At 34.6% G+C, this 24470-nt stretch overlaps 2 protein-coding genes across 10 annotated transcripts in view; one reads left to right on the forward strand and one right to left on the reverse strand.

Moving 5' to 3' along the window:
- LOC140756002 (uncharacterized) overlaps window positions 1–24470 on the forward strand; it is a 283632-nt gene that overhangs the window by 252690 nt on the left and 6472 nt on the right. For 4 of the 9 annotated variants that reach the window (XM_073091382.1, XM_073091383.1, XM_073091387.1 and 1 more), the window contains 13 exons: window positions 260–289; window positions 2441–2608; window positions 2898–3015; window positions 3405–3491; window positions 9797–9846; window positions 10129–10338; window positions 11002–11145; window positions 12838–12936; window positions 19982–20237; window positions 20380–20451; window positions 20838–20950; window positions 21693–21785; window positions 23593–23739. In XM_073091382.1, the coding sequence (XP_072947483.1) occupies window positions 260–289; window positions 2441–2608; window positions 2898–3015; window positions 3405–3491; window positions 9797–9846; window positions 10129–10338; window positions 11002–11145; window positions 12838–12936; window positions 19982–20237; window positions 20380–20451; window positions 20838–20950; window positions 21693–21785; window positions 23593–23739 (1587 nt within the window). The remainder of the gene's footprint in view (window positions 1–259; window positions 290–2440; window positions 2609–2897; window positions 3016–3404; window positions 3492–9796; window positions 9847–10128; window positions 10339–11001; window positions 11146–12837; window positions 12937–19981; window positions 20238–20379; window positions 20452–20837; window positions 20951–21692; window positions 21786–23592; window positions 23740–24470) is intronic. The other 5 variants (XM_073091385.1, XM_073091386.1, XM_073091389.1 and 2 more) reach the window with 3 other exon arrangements.
- Cyp6ab5 (cytochrome P450) lies at window positions 13945–18877 on the reverse strand. The gene is made up of 2 exons (XM_073091400.1): window positions 17473–18877; window positions 13945–14543 (listed from the first exon to the last, which is right to left on the reverse strand). The coding sequence occupies exons 1-2, from the start codon at window positions 18824–18826 to the stop codon at window positions 14374–14376; spliced, it is 1524 nt and encodes a 507-aa protein (XP_072947501.1). The 5' UTR covers window positions 18827–18877; the 3' UTR covers window positions 13945–14373.

Consider the following 24470-nt stretch of genomic DNA (forward strand, 5'->3'; position numbering starts at 1 on the left):
CATAAATATCATCTGGGAATTATTTTCGCGCTATTTTTAACTTATATACAGAACATCCGTCTTTATACATAGTGAGATAAACAGATTATATTCGAATAAAAACCATAACGCGTCATGCTTAAGCAAAAACGATATTGTATGCTTCAAACTAATATATTGTTTTGAATTTTAGAATAATTTAATAGGCAGTAGACTGAATAACTAATAACTTGTGCTCATATGACATTTTAAATCATTTTCATGCTATCCGCTTACGTAGTCTAATTGGAAGCCTAGACAAATATACAAGGTAAGATATTATACATCGTATATATACTCGTACAACCGTGGCGATAAACACTTTTTACCACGATTTTATTAGCTTGACCTGTATGTATGTATGTAACGGAATCTTTGAAATCGATTTTTACTTACATTTAACGATCCGATTAATTTAAAATTTTGAACACTTATCAAGAACCGATGACAATATACGATTTTAATAATTTTGTCCCATTTTTGTCATTAGAACCGTCAGGATTAATGATTTCCCTTGTGCGATTTTAGCGTAGATTTTAGTCTTTATAATATATACGACGTTTTTGGTTTTTTAATATTTATTATATACGACTGTTGGAGATTGCCCTAGGGTCTACACCACCATGGTGTTAGTAAATTGCATGCATAATTGTTTCAAAATATATTAATTAATGGAAAATGACACGTTAAGACATAATACATCGTATATAAACAAATCCTTCTAGCGTGGCTATAAACACTTTTTATATACAACTGTTGGAGATTGCCCTAGAACTGCAGATAACTTAGTGTCTACACCACCATAGTGATAGTGTATAAAACTTATAATTTATTCAAATATAAAGGAAAATAACACTTTTTTAGTCTGGTACAGGTAAAAGAAACTCAGTGAAGATAAGAATATGCTTTGTTGCAGATTAAATTAGAGAATTATAATTTTAATTTTTTTGTATTTAATATGATCGCTCAGAGAGCAAAGGAACGGTACATAAACATCCTCCTCCTCGCGTCGTGTTCCTCATTACTGAGGGTCGTGATCCCCCCGTGATGAAGTCATTTTTCTCTGGATGATGTCACGCCATCTACGCCTATCCTTTGCTACGTGAAGAGCCTCGTGCAGGTTCGTGTCGAGTGTCGCACGGATTTGGTCCGACCATCTTATCGGACTACGGCCTCTCGGGCGCTTACCGTCCACCTTGCCGGTAACCGTTAGCTGTTCCAGGTTGTTTCCGTCTTTCCTTGCAATGTGACCAAAGAACTCCAGTACTCTTCGTAGACATATAGAAGAGAGTCTGGTATGCACATTGAGCTCTCGAAGGATGGAGTTGTTGGTGCGGAATGCAGTCCAGGGAATATGCAACATTTTCCTCCAGCACCACATTTCGAAAGCGTCAATGCGATCTCGGTCGGCCTTCTTTAGGGTCCATGTCTCTGACCCGTAGCTGAATATGGAGAATACAAGTGTGTTAACCAGTCTCATTTTGGTTTTTCGTGAGACATTGCGATCCTTCCATATTCTTTGCAGCTGGGTCATTGCATTTTTGGCCATTCCTATACGTCTACGAATTTCCTTTTCGCAAGAGCCTGTATTACTGATGTTTGCGCCCAGATAGATAAAATCGTCTACTGTTTCCAGATTCAGAGCGCCGGAGAGCTGTAGTTGATTGCTACGGTCTACTACCATCAGTTTTGTTTTGGTGTGGTTGATTTTGAGACCTAGTTCTAAGCTGATCCTTTCTATTCTCTTAAGGAGATTTAGCATTTCGGTCTCGTTGGCAGCTAGAAGAGTTGTGTCATCCGCATAGCGGAGATTGGTGATTTTTTTTCCCCCTATTGTGACACCGCCTTTCCAGTTTTCACACGCGCGGTTGATTATGTATTCTCCGTAAACGTTAAAGAGAATGGGAGATAGAATACAACCCTGCCTTACACCTTTTTCAAAGCTGAATGGCCCGGACATAGCTTTATCAATCTTTACTACTCCCTGATTGTTCAGATAGAGCGATTGTATTAAAGCTACTAAGTGAGTAGGTACTCCGAGTTCTCCCAGCACCCTCCACAGGGCTGACCAAACGACGCAGTCAAAGGCTTTAGTGTAGTCGATGAAACACAAGATGATAGGTGTGTTGAACTCATAGGACTTTTCTATCAATTGGCGAATATTTAGTATTTGTTCGCGAGTTCCTTTTCCTTTGACAAAGCCTGCCTGCTCCTGTGGAATCTGCCAGTCTAAGAAATATCATGCATACATAAACATGCAGTTAAATAAATAACTCTTACACCTTATTTTTGGGAATTATTTATTCAAAAAATATTTTATTAGGAATCTTTATTAGAGCTATCGCAGTGTAGATATGTTTAAGGCAAGACTTAATACTATAAAATAGATTACAGCCAATTCAATCCAAAATATTATGCCCAGGAGTCGCTACTGGGATCGTATGGAGGCGCGATTGGTAGACCGGGTGCGCCCGGGCCGAAGGGCGACGCGGGGCAACCGGGGCCGATTGGACTACAAGGAGAACGTGGATTCCCCGGGCAGAAGGGCGAAAGAGGACAACCCGGGCATAACGGGCTTAAAGGAGAACGGGTGGGTGGTTTTGAAAAATTTCAAAAGATCTATTATTTTAGCCTTTTTGTTTGTATTATTAAGTTAGTTTATCAACCGCCTGTATACATTGTACTGTGGTCACCATCCCATCATTTAAGGTTCGACCTCTGGCTGAGTAGATTACCATAGACATATTAATTTAAGTTTTATCTGAGATATTTATGAATTAACATATTATTTAACATAATATTTACCCATAAAATGTGATACATTTTTGCTAAAGTACGTAAGCTAATCTGTAACTGGTAATAATGTTATTGACCTTTAGGGTCACCCGGGACCCCAAGGTGAAAGAGGCTTCAAAGGAGATCGAGGAACTTCTGGACTTGATGGTCGGCCTGGACTTCCTGGTACAAATGGACGACCAGCTGAAAAGGGCGAAAAAGGTACTGTAATAAAACAAATATATAGAGGTCATTGTATTTTATACATAATTATGTCAGGATAAGTTAAAAAAATATTGACTAAAATTTTGTAAACGTTGGGGAAAAATAAAATTTTGTACAAAATACGCACAAAAAATATATTTTAGTTTTGCAGACAATTACTTAAGTACATTTATTAAAGCTAACGAGCGGTATATTGTGTCTGTCTTCAAAATTATAAAAAAATCCAAGCTTTGAAGGTGATTGAACCCTTTCAGGTTCGACCCTGATAACATCATAGCCACCAGATTACACCGTTCAGTACAAATATCTATGGCGGTAGGATCTTACTATCAAGTGGACTTCTTGCTCGTTTGCATTACTAAATTAAAAAAAAAATACTTAAACAGGTGAACGTGGGTCGCCTGGTCCTCCAGGACCTCCGGCGCATCCATCAAGCGTATTCACTCAAGATGATGCTGAATATTTATCTTCTGGTAAGCAACATTAAAGCCAATATTATATTTGATAGCTAAGTATATATATTAGGGTGGGCCAAAAATTATTTTTAATTTTTTTTTCGCTTGATACCATGAGAATATCTTTCAAAATGACGAAACAAAAATTCTGGTAAAGTTTGAGCTCTTAATATTAATATTAAGAGGTGGCGATTTGTAATTTTTAATTTCCCATTTAAATAACACAGGAATATTTTTCTATTTTCTTCAGATTTTTGATAGGTTGGAATGGATAACTGTCGAGTAAAAACAAAAACTTATTTTTGTAGAGAATTTGACGATCTACAAAAAAGGTCTGATATGATTTTTCGCTAGGTTGAGTCCTTTGAAAGTTATTCGAAGTTTAATTCCAACCCGTAATTAGAAAAAAATATTTTAACAATTTTTTGAACTTTATTACAAAATAATGCCTCAAAAGTATAAAATATCTTATTTTTCATTAGTTTTGTACTTTGTATTCGATAAATTTATGGTAAAAAAAATTTTCTATAGATTTTGATTTTAATGAAAACTAGCATTTGAATTTGCGCGCGCAAGCGCGCGCCTTAACTATAGAGTTGCATATATTTTTATGTTTATGATATATTGAACCAATCAGATGACGAATAAATTGGCTTCACATATATTTCATCTCAATTTTATTTAGGGATCCATTTTGTAACAACGTGTGGAAAAGATTTGAAAGATTTAAAATTTTATGATATTATACGATGGATTACCTACTCCTATTACTGTTTCAAATTTTTTTACCGCGAATATCAGTCTAGTCTATAATGGCGCCATCTTAACAACGTTATTAACATTTGAATAAAATTAAAGGTTACACTGATGTTCTTTAGCTTTGTTTACTAAATCAGATCTCCGTAGTTTGATTTTTATTCAATCGCATTAAGAAAAGTCATCTTTATTGTTTTAGTTCTGAATTTCTAAATTTAATTATTTGAGATTTTAGGGCTACTTTATAATGAGCTGCAAACCTATTTTTTTAATCGGTTCTCCCAGCCCAAACGTTTTTGGTCGTAAATTACCTACTGTTAAAGAGGTTATGGCTGTGTTTTTTCATCATCATAAAGTAATGAACGAGACAATTAATGAAAGTGCAGTGAACACAATAATTAAAGTGGAAAAACAATGGCATGGCATTTTTTCTAATTACGGGTTGGAATTAAACTTCGAATAACTTTCAAAGGACTCAACCTAGCGAAAAATCATATCAGACCTTTTTTGTAGATCGTCAAATTCTCTACAAAAATAAGTTTTTGTTTTTACTCGACAGTTATCCATTCCAACCTATCAAAAATCTGAAGAAAATAGAAAAATATTCCTGTGTTATTTAAATGGGAAATTAAAAATTACAAATCGCCACCTCTTAATATTAATATTAAGAGCTCAAACTTTACCAGAATTTTTGTTTCGTCATTTTGAAAGATATTCTCATGGTATCAAGCGAAAAAAAAATTAAAAATAATTTTTGGCCCACCCTAATATATATATATATATATATATATATATATATATATATATATATATATATATATATATATATATATGTGTGATATAGCATCTGCCACCCCTAAAATAGGTGTGGCAAATGTGAAATACCACATACTCTTTAAAAAAATCCATAATATTAAAATTTGGTTTCGCTTTTTTCGATTATCTCTTAGAAAATATTTATGTTCAACGAAACTTGGTCCGGTTCTAAATCCAGTTGGGATAAAAACATAAATACCATGAATTTATGTATGCATGCAACAACATTGGATGCGACATTGAAAAAAAGGACATAAGAGACATCTACAGAGTCCACAGGAAAAACGACACAAACAAAACACATTTAATTACTGAAATATCATCAACAATGTTAAAAACTGAGTTCCTCAAACAGGCCAAAAACTACAACATAAAATATAAAGAAAAATTATGCGCCAAACACCTGGGTATTACAAAAAACGAATATGAACCAATTTATGTATCGGAACAACTAACAGCGAAAGGGGCGCGCCTGTATTTCCTTGCCCGTGACCTTGCTAAATCCCAGGATTACAAATTTTGCTGGACATCCTACGGCAAGATATGTGTTAGGAAAAATGAAAATTCACCAATAATTGTTATCAAAAACGAATCTCACGTAAACAGCTTGCTGCAAAAGTCATGACTATCTTTGGCATTTAACTTATTTTTATGTAAGGCTAATAATTTGTTATTATCACTTATCTTTGTAAACTGTAACTTTTATTCTAATTATGTAAGTCTAAATCTGATTGCAAAGGTTAAGCATTCACAAACATACATCATTCACTTTTATAAACAGTCACTCGCCATATATACACACACAAACTACACACTTAATATCTACTTATTAATTATTTATAAACAAAACCTTACACCACAATTAAACACATACATAAGCACAATTAACAACATGAAGTACATAAAAATTAAATATTTGACTACACATATATATTCATATTTCATTTACATACATATTTTTGACTATTACGTATTCAAAAACTTACAAATAAGTAAAAATAAACAACATACTTTAGAACTATTTTCTCCTACAGCAAAAAACACTAATAGATTTAGGTATCTTATGTGCACAATATTAATATATCTACAAGAATTATCATTGACGAATATAGAATTAACTCTAAAATTACTCTTATATACTTCTGTAAACCAACCAAAATGCAAACGCATTTATACCTCCTATTACATGCCTTCTTCCTTGGCTGTTAGCATAAGTATACATAATGACTGTAAACGTCACAAGTCTACCTTAACTAACTGGGGTCATTCCTCTTATTATGATATGACACTAATCTTTTCTGAACAAATAAATTATGGATAGTACACTGAAAGTGATAAATGATATTGACAATACTGAAATTGCACAATCAATAATTTGTGAACCTGAGGAAATAGGTAACTTTATTAATATACACAATACCGATTTAACTATCATTTCTCAAAACATTAGAAGCATCCATTGTAACTTTGACAACTTTTTAGTAACCCTTTCGTGTCTAGGTTTTAATGCCGACGTCTTAGTATTGACTGAGTGTCGCTTAAACTCTGATAAGTCAATTCCACAGATACCTAATTACATTTCTCTGGCCACTAAAAGTCACTTAAACCAAAATGATGGGGTTGTAATTTATGTGAAGGAAAAGCTAAAACCTATAATCTCTGAAATTAAGCTTGACGATGCTTCTTGTATACAAATACAGGTTCTTAATAATATTATATTATGTATTTACCGCTCCCCATCAAACTTAAACGCATCCAACTTTATATACTCCCTTAGCAACCACTTAGAAAACATGAAATCAAATAGCAACATAATAATAACGGGTGATTTAAATATAAACTTAATTTCTAAGCAAGCTAATGATTGCAATAATCGTAACAATTATTTAAATATGCTATGTATGTATGGTATTATGCCTGGTCACGTAATTCCAACGAGAATGAACAGTTGTCTAGACCATTTTATGCTCAAATTGAATAAAAAGAAACATACTGCTAAAATAGCCGTCCTAAATACTACAGTAACAGACCATAAAACCATTTTTCTAAACCTATCGAAATCGAAACAAAGTAACCGGGGTCCTAACACATATGAATTTACTGACTTTAATTTAGCATATAAACACTTACTAAAAAAGAACTTATCAATACTACTCCTTTCTCAAGATCCGGATTACATCGTAGAAAAATTAATTTCAAATATAAATGAATCACTAAAAGCTAGTAAAAAAATTAAATATTATTCTAGACAAAAACAATGCTTGAAACCCTGGATTACACCCGGAATTTTACGTTGTATTAAGAATAGAAATAAGATGCAACTCAAACTAAGATCTGATCCTGAAAATGTCATATTAAAACTCACTTTTAAAAGATATCGAAATTATTGTAATAGATTAACCAGGAATCTAAAGAATAACTATGAAAAAAACTTACTATCCCAATCAAATACGCCTAAATTAATTTGGAATGCTATAAAGACTATAACACACACTAAAAACATAAAAACTCCTAATTTAGAATTAATTAAAATAAAAGCTGATGCCAATGAATCAATTAATTATGTAAACAACTACTTCGCTACAGTTGGTGCAACACTTGCTCGAAAATTAACAGTAAATAATTCTCCTACTATTAGGAATTCTTTAACAACAGCCCGAAGCAATCACTGCTCTTCGTTTGTTCTTCTAGCAGCAGATGATATTGAACTTCATAGTATTATTATGAGTCTAAAATCAGATAGTGCACCGGGATGGGATAATATACCTACGAAATTTGTCAAGTTAGCTAAAAATATTCTTATACCTATAATGTGTCATTTAGCGAATTTGTGTTTTACTAAAGGAGTATTTCCCGCTTTACTTAAGCGCTCACTCATTACCCCAGTTCACAAATCTGGCAAGAAGGATGACATTAACAATTACAGACCAATATCTGTTATATCGGTTATTTCAAAAATTATTGAAAAATTAATACACAGTCGTCTTACTACTTATCTCAATAAATTTGAAATTTTATCTAACTCTCAATATGGTTTTAGAAGCGGTCTGTCAACGGAAGACGCAGTCTTAACAGTTACTTCATCAATATCTGAACATCTCGATCAAGGGAAAAAATGCCTCACTATCTACCTCGATCTCAAAAAAGCCTTTGATACAGTGTCACCTTCTATTCTTGTCCAGAAACTTGAAAACATAGGTATTCGGGGTACTCCTCTTAAATTATTTGAAAGTTATTTACATGGACGTAGACAAAGAGTTAAAATAGATAATTATATAAGTGAGGATACTGAGGTGTTATTAGGGGTACCTCAGGGTAGTTTATTGGGTCCAACCCTGTTTTTAATATATATTAACGAGCTCGCTAATCTACACATTGAAGGAGGTAGGATAATTTCATATGCAGATGATACCGCTCTAATTTTCTCGGGTGACTCGTGGAACTCTGTATTCGAAATCGCTGAAAAGGGACTATCAAATATAGCGAAATGGTTGAAGGCAAATTTACTTACACTTAACATATCTAAGACAAACTACACCTGCTTTTCCATAAATAATAGAACCCAACCGAATAGTGATTATAAACTAAGAATACACAACTGTATTGAAAATGAGTACAATATTTGTAAATGTGACTACCTTGAAAGAGTTTCATCTACAAAATATCTAGGAGTGTACATTGATCAACGCCTAACCTGGCACACCCAAATAGAATTTATTAGTAATAGAATACGCAAACTCATTTGGACATTTAAGACGCTTCGTCATATAGCTAGTCCAAACCTTCTTAAGCAAATATACCTTGCATTGGCGCAATCTGTACTAAATTATTGTATCCCGGTATGGGGCGGGGCTTCGAAAACTATAATTCTTAAGGTTGAAAGGGCACAACGATGTTTACTCAAAACCATTTATTTGAAACCATTTAGATTCCCTACAAATGAATTATATAACATTTGCGAAGTACTAACTGTGAGAAAATTATACATTTTAAAATCAATATTACGGGCTCATAAAAGTTTGCATCATGACGATTTAGCAATTGGTAGGAGAAGAGATAATATATTTAAATCTAAACTATTAAAAACAAAATTTGCTCAATGTCAATTTTTAGCACAATCCAAACATTTGTACAACGTAATAAACAAAAAACTAAATATTTGCAAATGCTCTAAATGGGAATGTCGACTCGCTGTTTTTAACTGGATAATTTCGCTGTCTTATGACGATACTGAGTCCCTTATAAAATACACAAAGTAAATCTTACACGTACACACACACGCACACGCACGCACACACGCACACACACACACACACACTTAAACACACACACACACACAAACACACATACACACTCACACACACACACCATACTTATTATATAAATTTATAGATATATATTTTATAATATTTATAACATAGATAATTTGTTACTTGATACAGTTTGTTTTTATTTCTTATAACTATATATGATGTCTAGTTATAGAAGAGCGGAGCCGCCTAACACAGACATTTGTTTACTAGGCGGCTCCAAACAACTTATTACGTAAACCAATTAATTGTTAAAGAAATAAATATTTTTTGTATTTTTTTTTTTTTTGCATGAAGAATTATATTAAGCATCATAATTAAAAGATACATATCTAGTATCTATTAAAATTTAAAGTAAAAAATTTATACACGTGTTAAAAAAAATCTTACGATTTTTTTGTTACAATGAAATAAAAGAAGTGCATGAATTATTTTTTGCAGCACAAAGACCGGTAGGACCAATCGGCCCGAGAGGAGATAAGGGAGAGAAGGTACAGTCATTAAATATTGTATTGAAACATTTTAAATTTTAACTTACTTCTCAAGGATAGAAGTACTTTAGTTTGCTTAGCACGTCGGGTTCCAACAGCATTTAGGATTGTTTTTTTTGATTTACGAGTGGTGTTTCGTTTGCTTTTTATATTTCATTAAATTTTTACAATGTAATATGTTTCAAGTTTATTTTACTTCCTTATTTTATGTGTTATCGTATTAACGACTTTACGTCTTCCTAATTTTATTTGCGGGAACTAATTATGTTTGTTCCTCATTAGGGTGAAAAGGGTACACGCGGTAACGACGGCGCTCCCGGATTTCCCGGGAAAGACGGAAAGTCGGGTGAAAGGGGGGATATCGGTCCCTCTGGAATGCCCGGTATCTCCGGACCCCCAGGCTCACCAGGATTGAAAGGGGACAGAGGGGAAAGAGGACCACCAGGACCTGTCAGTATCACCTCTGCTGGTTCCGATGTTATTACTATTAAGGTAAAATCTTATTTTTAAAGTGTCTAATAAAAGTGGCAAGTCCTAGTTTAAAGATTTTAACCAATCAAATAATCACAAAAAGCTTAGTTTTTTAATCTTCTACTCTTTTTCTTTCTTCTCGCTTATTTAGGAGGTAACCTCTAGACTACCATAAGAATCCCTGCTAAAGCTTCGTCCAAAGAAATAATCTGTCTAATTCCATCCCTGAATTAATTGTTAATCTTTACTCTTTTTCTTTCTTCTCGCTTATTTAGGAGGTAACATCTAGACTACCATAAGAACACCTGCTAAAGCTTCGTCCAAAGAAATAATCTGTCTAATTCCATCCCTGAATTAATTGTTAATCTTTACTCTTTTTCTTTCTTCTCGCTTATTTAGGAGGTAACCTCTAGACTACCATAAGAACACCTGCTAAAGCTTCGTTCAAAGAAATAATCTGTCTAATTCCATCCCTGATCAATAGATGTTATCATCATCATCATCAACCCATTACCGTCCCACCGCTTTGTGCCCAGCGGTCTCCTATCAAAATAAGAAGGATTTGGCCGTAGTTCACCGCCCTGACCAATTGCGAATTTGTAGAATATTCCTGGGAATATTAATCCCCTTTCTCCCCTTTCTTAAAGGTCCCCAAGACATTGTCACAATTATGTTACTTTACAGGGAGATAAAGGAGACATGGGTCCTCGAGGCAGAAGAGGTAGGCCTGGCCCGCCAGGGCCTCGCGGTCCACAAGGAATCCAAGGCCTGCCTGGTATCCCCGGCGCACCTGGTTTGAAAGGCGACACTGGTTTACCGGGGTGGATGGTATGTTTAACACGTTTATTTATTTTAATCTGTATATTTCAATTTCAAAGTGTGTTTTCCTCCATCCATAACATTTTGATCAGCAATTTATAAATGTGTAGTATTATTAATTAATATCAATAAAAACATTTAAAAGGTATGTGATATTTTCTTAAGATATCTTACAATTTGAATTATTATCTTGTATTCAAGTATAATTTGGTTAACGTTGGAATAATAATTACTTCTTTTTTGCACGCATAACAGAATCAAAAGGTAAAAACAATTACTCATATATTATTTTTCTACACAATTATTAAATAATGCCATTTTTCATAACTTGGTATGCAATAGCATGCAATGGCGATATTTATTTTATTTAATTAACATTATAATTGAGGGACAGATGTTTTTATGTCATTTTAAAATACTGCAATTAACACGTCATTTTTACGAGCCTTGAATCGATTTAAATTACGATTATTTAACTGCCAGTACTTTACTTTGATCGATAAATTATCGCAAGGAGTATTATGAATCTGAAGCCAGTAAAACATGAAAGTGTTAAAGGTTCCTGCATTAAAATCTAAACATCTATTCAAAGTGCAATGGTAGTGATAATTATTGTATTAAATGCAACAATAACTCATTCCAATGTAATTAATGTCCTGAGCGTCAGCCGACTAGAAAACGAGATTATATGAACGACGACCCGCGTGGCGGAGCGGTCACCATGCCGGTCTGACGCGCAAAGGTTCGATCCCCGGCCAGACAGACATCTAAATGATGAAATTAGATTTCTGTTTCTGGGTCTGGGTGTTTGTGTATTTGTCTATGTGTGTGTTCATGGCACCCACGTCACAGGGAATCCTAGTGTGGGGCTGTGAGTATAGAAAGCGTTTATTTATCATAAATAAATTATGAAGGTTCTAATACAGATATACTAAAAAAGAGACCAATTTAAAGATGTAACAACTTTAAAATGTGTTATAGCTTCACTTTCAGAATCAAAAAACGAGTTTTAAATTCATTAAAAATACGCAACAAAAAACCAACTCTGCGCAAAAAACAATTTATTTTTGGAACGTCGAATACCTACTTAGATATCTGATGCTAATTTTATTCCTATGATATACCTATGATAAGCAAAAACATAATAACTAAGGAAGGATTCACGACAGTTATATTATAAAAAACAGGTACTGGTGGAGATACAGTACTTAGAGATAAACATAAGTTATACCTAAAAGAGTTATACTATTTTTTTAAAAGATGTGTGTTATGGAATTTCTTACGCCGCTTCTTTTTCTTAACGAAACACCTGTGAAGTGGTTGTAGTTGTAGTTCTAATGACATTCAAAGTGCTTTGTAAAGAACCTACCTATACATCTATACATAAAAATTATATTGGACTGTCTGTTTTTAATATTGAAAAAAAACATGCATTATTACTACATGCATATGAATATACATGCGGTACATAGACCAAAATAACATTTTTTTAAATATTTGTCTGTCTGTCTGTTTCTTTTTAACGCGGGTGAAACCGCGGGGCACATCTAGCTTTGAATTAAAAAAATTGATTTGATTGGATTTCAATACTCCCCTCAAATTCAAAAACGTCTTAAACTCATGTACCATATATGGTTAACTATCAAATAATTACAGATATTTCATCTTGTGGCATGAAAATAAATAAGATACTTATTTCAGGGCCGGCCTGGAACTCTAGGTCCACCAGGTACTCCTGGTCCAGTTGGACCTAAAGGAGAGAAGGGAGACGCGGGCGTGAGCATCCTTGATATGTCTATGGTAAGTAATATAAATAACGTTTTACCAAGTAATATAAATAACGTTTTACCTATTTTTTTTTAGTTTAAAACCTTCAAAGTAGTCATAAAGACAGTAATTAATATAAGACTGTGGAATTCACTACAGTACTGGTTTATTTTGAAGCGTTGTTTAGAGGACTTTAATTGGGAGCTAATTTTTTGCTAACATTTTTGCTAAGTAGGATAACTATTTACATTTTTCTTCTAAGCTAACCTACTACTTAAGAGCGCTTAAGGAAAACCTGCTGAGAGGATTCCAAGGTTTTTTAATAAGACAATATTTTTAGTTTTGGTCGAACACTCTACAAAGTCATTTATTTTTTTAATTATTTTTAAGAACAACCGAGATGATCTCTAATGCGAAATAATCAAATCAATATCGAGATTCGTTTTTAAAACACTCTTATCAAAAAGTATTTGCAGACATTTAGCAATGACGTAACCGTGGTTGATAATATAATTAATAATTATCTGTATGACTGTGATAATTTTATCGGTCATTTTGAATGATATGACGTTAGTTAATGTTAAAAATGTTATGTAAGTGCAATAATTTATTTTTTATTTCCTCCATAACACAGTCTATTAAGCATCTTAATTTTTGCAACATATTTTTTATCGTTTTACGCGCTAAAACCTCACTCTGATGTGGATACGGCATCAAGTTACGTTAAAAAAACATCATATTAACATACACACCTCCTTCTCAGTTATTGAAATTCCAAAAAATGACACTAAGTTTTTCATTGTCTCCAATTATTTTATGTAGACGTATGATATCAAATAATATAATATATATTTTTAGTTATCTTATTCACTTACATTTTATATTAGACAATTTTCTAGACCATGATACGTTAATATTCAAATCATGTTTTAAGTCCGTGTTATTTAGATAAAAGCAATTGCTATTTCCTGGTTTTATCAGGGCTGTCACTTTTTCATATTTGGACAGGACAAAACGTTTTATTAAATATATAAATACATAGTTTCGTGCTAAGTGTCCCATTCCTTGAAAAAGAACATTTTAATAGTTTTTTCATGAAATAAAAGTAGCAAGTGTAACTCGACGAGAATTACCATCAGGCTGTTCTCATGGCCTTTGGAACAACAATTAGAAACAACACATAGGGTAGATAATTTAATAATTTTATTAACAATCTTATTTATTTTATTATATTATATTTGTGCTCCCTCCATGCGACTTTTTCGTCGTGTGCGGCCGTTTGTATATCATTAATACTAAACTCGTGATTATTAAAATCTATTTACAATGCATTTAAAACAATTCTGGCAATTAACCTTGTGTGTAAACGTTTACTCATTATTTTTCTGGCTCATATACAATAATCAATCAATTTTTTGATCACTGGTTTGAAATAATTGCCGATTCTTGTTTTAAACTATATTCAGTCTGTCAAACACGCTTCTTCAGTTTAAGGGGCAGGCCTCCTACGAATCCTTCGGCGACAATCGCAGTGGGTTCAGGGATTGGGTTTTGTATGCTGTTTTCAGCAGGTTCTAACGTAAATTTCTGTAAAACCGCCACGATCCCAGCCATGGACTGCATTTGCCCTAATCTGGCACCTGGAAAAATAAAACATTCAATTTAAACGCAATTTAGTTACATGTAGGTGGTAGAACCCTTTGTGGTTCGAATCCGGCGGTACCACCGACACACCTATTTCTGCCTCATAACAGCTGTGTTAAGCGCTGCTGTGTTTTGATTTGGAGGGAAAGGGAGACATACTTTTCCTGGGCTTTCCAGCTTAATCATCAGAGGTAGCGGCGCATCTGTGACTGACCTCAGGTAGAAATCTTATTCTATCTGGGGTTGATTACACAAGTCCGTGGGCGGCAGTAGCCACTTACCATCAGGTGGATCGCATGCTCGTCTGCTACTCCTTTATTAAAAAAAATATTAAAAAAATATAGTACAGAAGTAGTAATTAAGTGGCAACACTACCACAACAACATCTGTAATCGACGCCGAAAATGATTCCTCCTATATATTATAAAAATGTGATAATGAAATTCACGTTGAATGTCACATAAAGGTCGCAACGATTGTTCGAATACAATGCCATTGACATTGACCATCAATTTCGTGCTAGATAATATGAATGTTTAGCTCGTGTGTATCCAAATAAAAATAAATATAAATGCGATTGATACTACTTTAAACAAACGCTAACTTTTTGTGCGCATACCATTTGTAGACTCTTTAATGATCAATCTACCCAGTGTTTTAGCTACCAAAGATCAACCTAATAAAAAAAAATTGGATAGATTGAAAAATTACGAGTATATTAATAATACCGGCGATAGAGAAGTATGACACGCTGCTAGAGCGTGACTAGGACCTAAATTGGAAACAAATTATAAATAATTACCAAAATTACATGTGATACGGTAAATGGCCAACAAACACAAGTCATACGACATTTTTAAAACGGTAGCATTATATTAGTATAGAACAGAAAATTCCCACATTTGTCGTATCTCTGTAACCTGTTTGAAAGTCTGTTTGAAAGTCAAGATACGTTATTAAACATAACTCAGCGTACGTTTGTAAACGTGGAAAGTTAGCACATCAGTAGCACTACCATGAGTTGGCATAGAAACGCCACTATAGAAATAGTAAATAGAAAACTATTGTCATTTTGCTACTGTAGCATTACCATGAGTTGGCATAGAAACGCCACTATAGAAATAGTAAATAGAAAACTATTGTCATTTTGCTACTGTAGCATTACCATGAGTTGGCATAGAAACGCCACTATAGAAATAGTAAATAGAAAACTATTGTCATTTTGCTACTGTAGCATTACCATGAGTTGGCATAGAAACGCCACTATAGAAATTGTAAATAGAAAACTATTGTCATTTTGCTAGTGAATAACATAACTACTATCGTTACGGTATTTCTTGACAACGTCTGTCAAATTAATGACTCATGGGACCGAATTTGTATGGCAATAGATCATAATGACATTCGCTAGCGCTTTGATTTCGATTGGTTTTTTACGTATCGAGTTACGTCACTACGGATATTAGTTCTACGAGTAACCACCAGAGGCGCTGTACAATTTTTCATACATTTATTTTACGCAGTCGCTAGCGAGTAATACTTTTGTAAACTCATGGTAGTCCTAGTGAATAACATAACTACTATCGTTACGGTATTTCTTGACAACGTCTGTCAAATTAATGACTCATGGGACCGAATTTGTATGGCAATAGATCATAATGACATTCGCTAGCGATTTGATTTCGATAGGTTTTTTACGTATCGAGTTACGCCGTTACGGATTTTAGTTCTACGAGTAACCACCAGAGGCGCTGTACAATTTTTCATACATTTATTTTACGCAGTCGCTAGCGAGTAATACTTTTGTAAACTCATGGTAGTGCTACAGTAGGCCCCTAAGGTATCTCAGCGAATTAAAGTGTACGTTTTCTTTGCTATTATTTTGAGCAGTCCGTTTGCAAAATTCAAGGCAAACAACCTCCATAATTGGCGTATTATTACCGGATCTGATCTGGCACGTGATTTTAGCTGTATCAGTAGTTTAAAATATCCTGTTCTAATCTCGTTGATGGATTTTTCGTATTATGTCAAATGAGATCTTATCACAGGAGATTACACGTGTTTTGTTATGAACATCTTTCGTGCACCGTTTTCGTTTGCCATTTGCGGTTCTTTTCGATAAACTTTCAATATTTTCGAAGCAAAATATATGTAAATTCATCATCATCATCATTCATCATTCACTATGGTAAACGTACCCATTATTCTGGTTCAATTATTTATCATACTAGTCTAAAGACAGAAAGACAAATTGAGGAAATACGTTTATAAGGTATGATGACACTCAAGTACCATCATGATTGTAGTTAATAACATAATGTTATTTAACTATATAGATATGTATTACGCACAGTGAATATGTATATTTTTGCAACAACTATTAATAAACGAGAATTATTTGCGTTTGAAAAACGTTTAAGTTTGCTTCTTAGTAAAAAAACTAGTTTTATAATTTTTTTTTCGAAATGTCATCACAGCATTCTATTTAAAGATACAAGAAGCCTCTTTTTTTCTTCAGCTCAGATGCTCAATCATAGTCTAAGATTCTAATAATTTAATGATAAAATATGTTTACTTTGAATCCTTTTCATATTTCATACAGGTATACATAATTTTTGTAAATAAAAAAATGATATCATCAAAACATAGTACATTTAAATTACCTCTAATCTACAACTTGACTAAACAATTTCCAATCAATGTTACTTTATTTATATTTGAGATAATCCTATTCTAACAGACAAACATTATTTTTTTAAATTAAATTATGTTTTTTCATTATGTACAACAATATGTTATGTAGTTATATTTTATGAAATGAAAAAATAAAATATATGAAGTACTTAAATATTTCATAGAGTTACTTTAATATTGCATGCGTTTTAAAGTTTAGTTTTCCTAAAAATTGAAAATTCAAAAACTTACCAACACAAGATCTGGGACCTTCTCCAAAAGGCATATATATAAACTTCTTCATATCTTTAATATCATCAAATCTATCAGGATCAAACTTTTTTGGGTTCGTAAAGTATTTTTCATCATTCTGTATAGCCTGTATCGGTATAAATACTTTGACACCCTCATTTATTGTTAAATCTATTTCTGGGAAAGTGTACTCAGGAGTTGTGCACATCCTCATTAAGTATGCTACAGAGGGATACATCCTCATTGCCTCGTAAAACGCTTTCTCTAAATAGTGCATTTCGTTCACTGCATCATAAGTTATTTTATTATCATACTTCTTTAACACTCTATCAATTTCTTCCTGCACTTTTCTTTGACAGTCAGGATTAAAAGCCAACTGGTGTAATGTATAACTCGAAGTTGTGGATGACGTTTCGAACCCAGCACCGAAAAATACAAACACTTGAGCAGTCATAATAAGATCGTCTAATTCTAATTCAACAATTTTCGGTGAACCGTCCGGATTCTTTTCCTCTATCGACTCTCCGACCACTTTACCCTTTTGTTTCAGTTCTAGTAACATATCAATGAAGTCATTTCTGCCAGATGGTTTATAATTTCTCTCCCTGAACATAGATTGCACTAAGAATTTCATTGTTGTTTCTAACTCAGGTGAAAGGAAATGGAGATGCCTACATAAATCTGGAAAAATAAATTTCAAAGCCCCAAATAATGCATCCCGCGGAGTCCTGTGGAATATTCTTTTGCCTAATTTTCTAAAATCTGAATTTTCGTCGTTCAGTGTGTCTGTATTGATACCAAAGCCACAAGCGCCGATAAAATCAGTTGTGTACCTTGCCATCAGTTCACGAACATCGTATGAATCCAAGTGTGCATTTTCTTCTGCAATTACTTGCAACCTCTCTGCTCTGTCCGTAATTAATGGGAACATTGCTTTTAATTTTCCGGTACTGAAAGCGGGACTAAATCTCTGTCGCATCAGTCTCCACAAATCGCCGTCAGCGAAGAAAAGGTTTTTCAATAGGGGCTCTATAACAGTCTTGTGGGGATTCAAACCTCTTGCATAAAAATGCTGGAAGTCCGAGATGAGCACTCGCTTCATCAATTCTGGATCGCGGATAACCAATTCTGGTGCGCTTCCTCTATAGAAACCGACAACCTTCTCATTGGGATACTTATTATATGCTTCAGTTGCCATCATCGCCATGCTGGACTGTTGCATAAATTGTTTGAGGTTGTTTCCAAAAATCGGTAGAGGGGCGTCATGTTTGATTCCTCTTTTCTTCCAGTAGTTAAATTTGCGTGTCCCATAGAGATATATGACAATTAACACTATTAATATCACATAAATCATTTTGCAACGGTCGTATGTTGCCGCGAAACCTCGCTTCGACTCCAAAGCCGCGATACTATCGACTGCCGGGTACTACAGCCTGCTAGCACATAAGTAGGGATGTACTCCAAACGCGACAATTTGCACGGGCTTCGCGAATTTTAATAATAACCTTGTAAGTACAATGCGCCGAGTTTATCTATATCGTTATCCATGTTATTTCGAGATAAAAATATTAATAACCCTTCCTTGGCACTCGGGTAATTAAAATAAAACAGATAATACCCGAAAATTTTGAATTCTAATATTGGTTACATATTTTATCACGATATATTCAATAGGGCCAAATGGGGACTCCATTGGGGCTGGGTCAGCTAGTGTCATATAAATATGTTGGTTTTGGTATATCATAAAGTAAATATTTTTAAAATTATATATTAAATAACTTGTGGGTTCATAAATGTATCAGTATGTTATGTGTCATATCCACGTTTCTATTCCGAAGGAACAATCATTATTCGTTTTTCTGCCTTATACCAGTGTGTAGCGCTGATGAGTTATGGTCTAAAGAATCTTCAAGGGAGAGTACACCGCTTGCCACTAGCGATCCAGCGTGGTCTCCTTAGGTCAGGACTTCAATAATTAAAAAAACACTCGTCTATCGTAATGACCTTGTCAACGCGATCATTTTAGTTTAGTTACTTGTTTCACAACTCTTTGTTCTTTACTATCATATTAGTAAAATACCTTAAACCTCACGTCATGCCAATAAAATTAAGCTACATTCTTAAAATAGAATCTACGCAAATTGTATACTATTATTTATGTTAAAACTGTTGCCCCGTGCTGTGTCCCGGTTTGAAGAATGTGGCAAGGGACAGACAGACTTTTCCAAGGCGTTCCAGCTTAGTCCTCAGGAGTAGCGGCGTATCTGTGGCCGACCTCAGCTACTCCTATAATATATAAAAAAAAGACCTCAGATAGGAATGTCTAGTCAGGTGGACTTAACGCTCGTCTGCTACTCCTATATAAATAAAAAATGGTTTAAAGTTATATTTCGTGTATAATTTTCAAATAAACAAACGCAGACTTTTTATCTATTTATCGTTAGGCTTGTACGGAGATAGCGCTATGCAACCAACGAATGTATCATAATACACTTATATTATTCAACAGTTCAAAGGCGAAAAGGGTGAACGTGGCTTCGATGGAATTCCTGGTCAGAAGGGTACTGCAGGCCCGCCGGGGCCCCCAGGCCCTCCCAGCGCCCGGCCAGACGTTGCCCAGTACGTGCCAGGTCCCCCAGGACCTCCTGGGCCTCCTGGACCGCCTGGTGCTCCAGGGATATCGATAGTGGGGCCCAAAGGTGAACCCGGCGTCGGCTACTATGAGGAACACTCTCTTGGCAATCCGAAGTTCTTTGGAAGACCAGGTATTGTACTCAATAATAACATTTATATATATTTAAATATAATATTGGTAAGAAGAGTAAAATGCTAGTATATCAATGTTGAAATTGATAAATATGAGTAAATATATTTATACATTTTTGTCATACACGCTGCGGGATACAGTTTCAAAAAGTCCTCTTGATGAGCTAAAGGCTCTCAAGGATTTGAAAGGATTAAAAAACAAGGAAAGAGGTGGTAAGTTTTCTATTTTCTGATTGATTATTATTATGGAAATAACTTAGCTCAGTATTATCCCTTAATTTAAAAGAAGTAGAAAGAACTGCAGTAGAAACAACCGCAGCAAAACATAATATTGCCTATTGTCTTAAAAGAAATATAACACAATAATGAAAAACAGTCATTTTCTAGTACTACTAAAAGGAAACAATGTTTGTTATTATTATTTACATACACAATAATTGTTTATTCGAAGTGTTGGATGCAGCGATTTTTTGTTTTTTCAGCGTTACAAGCTATTACTGTTTGTTTCGAAACTTTTTGTCTACGGAGAGGAAGGATGCAAGAGATTCAATAAAATAAACATCCATTATCTAGTAACTTAATATGTATTTGTTTGTTAGGACACATGGATTCTAGGAGTCATTTTGATTCGAAGAGCACACAAGACGATTCGAACAGTGGGAAATCTATGCCAAGTGCAGCCGTATTCCAAACTACTGAGGAAATGATGAGGGTGAGGATATGTATGAATTTTACTCTATAGGCGACTGGGTTTCAAATGAATGTATAAGGAATACATAACATTTGTGTGCTCTGCAACATTCACATGAAATGCTTATGCCAATTACTTGTCGAATATGGTGGGTAGTAACGTAGAATGCAATACCTACCGAAGTGGCAATTGCCACAACAGCATCTGTTATCAATCCCCAGAATAATGATAGGTTAAAAATCCAAGCTATTAAAAGCGTGGTAAAAACTACAAACCACGGTAAAATCGCACAAAGAAATAGTTAATCCTAACGGTCCTGATGAGAGAATTGGAATAACATTACTAAATCGTGTATTATCATCGGTTCTTGATAAGTGTTAAACATTTTAAATGAATCAGACCTTTCAAAGTGGGTTAAAATTGAGTTCCAAGATTCCGGTACATACATACATACAGGTCAAGCTAATAAAACCGTGGTAATGATAAATGTCGGCCACAGATGCTTTGCTATCCCTTAGGAGCAAGTAGCAGAGAATCTTATATGAAATAATGAACATGTCTTCTTATTATCTTATTGCAAAATAACACACTGACTCACATGACAAATAGAACATTGATACATATACACGTGACAAATAGATATAGCACTTGTATGTTAACAAAAGTCACTTCTAGATTTTATACCCCACATGTGTAGCTAAGAAACTTGCTAAGTGATTTATATATTTGTGTGTTCGTTCCAAAAATTTTCGTTCCGTTTCAGAAGGCATCAGCAAATCCCGTGGGTTCGCTCGCCTACGTGGTAGAAGAACAAGCTTTGTTCGTGAAAGTGAATTCTGGATGGCAATATGTTCTGGTAAGGGGAATTTATTTAGGATATTTTTTGCGGCTTTGCGTAACAAACCGCATCGTTACACATTTAAATATCGCAAATATAGAAGCGCAACTTCTCTTGTATTATACTCCGAGATGCAACCACGTGTTTTCTACGTACAGTCAGCTTAAAAAGTAGGTGAACAGATTAATGTTTCAAATATACCTATACAACAAATCGTTCATAAAGAGCTAAACACCTCTAGCATGATAATAAAATGAACATCGTAAAGCATCAAAATTAGATGAACTATAACGCCTCAAAAGTAGCTGAACACCAATATGTACAAAAATAACTAATGTCACTATATGATATGTCATTTTTCAGCCACTATAGAAACATTACGACGTTCATCTAATTATAGTGTTACTTAGTTGTGTTTAGCTACTTATGAACGCTTGGTTGTATAGGTATTTTTGAAACCTTGATATGTTCATCTACTTTTGGAGATGACTGTACCTACTATGACGATCTTTGTACTTTATATCGTCATCAACCCGTTATTGTCCCACTTATGGACAGGGCACAAATTCCGGGATTAATTAAACAACATGTCAACAAAACGTATCGGAAGCATCGATTTATCAACAACTCATTACTATCCCACTGCTGGGCACGGGTCTCTCTCAGAATGAGAAGGATTAGGCCATAGTCCGCCGCGCTGGCCAAGTTCGTATTGGTAGACTTCACATACCTTGAGTTTTTTTTTTATATAAATCTCTCAGGTATGCAGGTTTCCTCGCGATGTTTTCCTTCACCGTTTTAAGCAACTGATAATTAATTTTTAATACGCACATGTACTTTATATGTATGTATGAAAGTGTCTGTGAATGTAGGTATACGATTTGTTATATATGCATACATATAGATACAGCTCTGTTAAGCAGTCACGTAGTCAAGGTCGTCCAAAACACTTCGTCTACTCTAAAATTGTCATACCGTGTTGCCAACCAAAATACAGTGTATCTACTTTAAGACTTCAATTTGAAATCAACTTTAATTTTTTGTGTTAAGTTCTTGTATTGTCTTAAAAATAAACATCTATGAGAATCATAATTAATTCTACTTATATGTTCAAGTTTAAAGTCATAGCGCCAAATATTATTCCAATGAATAAATTAAAAATTTTCAATCATTAAGTAGGTACAATATATTTAAATACTATATACGTACTTAGCTACTTTGCTTTAACTATTTTTGCCTTTAGAAGGACTTTAAAACTTAATATAAAAAAGTAAACAGAGCAAATTAATATTTTATGTACAATTTTTGTAATAAAACGAAATATAAAAATACCGAAATAAATAAGCATATAACCCGTTTGATGGTAAGTTTATCTCATGTTGGTAAGCGTTGCAACCTCTGGCGTCTAACTTGGATAGCCTCCTACAAGTGCCTCCCTCACCGTGTCCTTGAAACCAAAAACAGTAGCGTTTGACTTGTACGATAGAAACAAATGTGACAATGGTTCCTCAGTAACAGAAACATAAAGTTTTCTACAACCGTGGACTGCTAAAAAATAAACAAGTCAATTCTCTTTTCGTATTCTAACATTAGCCACATAGCACTCATAGATGTAGACAACCTTGAAAAACTTGTTGTGGTGGGCAAAACGTGAATAGATTTAAAGGCCGATCACCTAGCCGATGATCTAACTGCATGAAAGACATTATGACACTCCCAGTAATACACGAAGCCGAAGAAATACACGAAGAAATAGGGTGGCATGAAGACAGCTCGTCAGATTATCCATTAAGAAGAACATTTTTAATACTTTGTTCTTGTCCAGCTGGGCTCGCTGGTCACACAGTCAGCGCCACCGTCGACCACGCCGCCACCGGCCACGCCGCCGATGCCGGCCGCCAGCCTGGTCCACGCACCACCCATATCCAACTTGGTGGACAGCGCCCTACCGAACGTACCAAACACACCGACGGTAAGAAATGTTTATACTTACAAGTAGACGTCAAATTATGATCACATTTTTTATTGATTAGGAATTTGGAAATACCTCTTTTTATTTATAATAATTAAGTAGCAACAGTCCACCTGATGGTAAGTCCTCCTCCCAAGGACATCTTTAATTAACCCAAAGATAACATTTGGTTCCCGACTGAGGGTGGCAATAGGTGCGTTTTTGCTCCTGAGAACTAACCTGAAACGCCTCGGATAAGTTATGTGCGTCTTACCACACCCTTCAAAACGTAACACAGCAACGCAGCTGTTTTTAAGCAGAAATAAATATGATGGTAATGCCTCCAAATTCCAACCACAAAGAACCAACCACAAACCACCTTAAGTAGAAAACAAGCAAATAGTCCTCAACGTAATCCGATAATGTTGCGCATCATCTCCAAATAGGGTTGGCGTCCTACTTGAAGTAGACCACATAGTCCCTGGACCATCAAAAGTAGGTCTGCTTTTTAAAGGTGGTAGAACCCTTTGTGGTTCGACTCCGGCGGCACCACCGCCACACCTATTACTACCTAATAACAGCAGTGTTAAGCGCTGCTGTGTTCCGGTTTGAAGGGTGTGGTAGGGGAGACAGACTTTTCCGAGGCGTTCCAGCTTAGTCCTCAGGGGTAGCGGCGCATCTGTGGCCGACCTCAGGTAGGAATATCTAATCCTATCTGGGGTTGATTACAGATGTCCATGGGCGGCAGTAGC

The sequence above is a fragment of the Epargyreus clarus genome, unplaced genomic scaffold, assembly GCF_041222505.1.
Source record: "Epargyreus clarus isolate Ecla_fem2 unplaced genomic scaffold, WU_Ecla_fem_2.2 ptg000034l, whole genome shotgun sequence".
Taxonomy (NCBI): domain Eukaryota; kingdom Metazoa; phylum Arthropoda; class Insecta; order Lepidoptera; family Hesperiidae; genus Epargyreus; species Epargyreus clarus.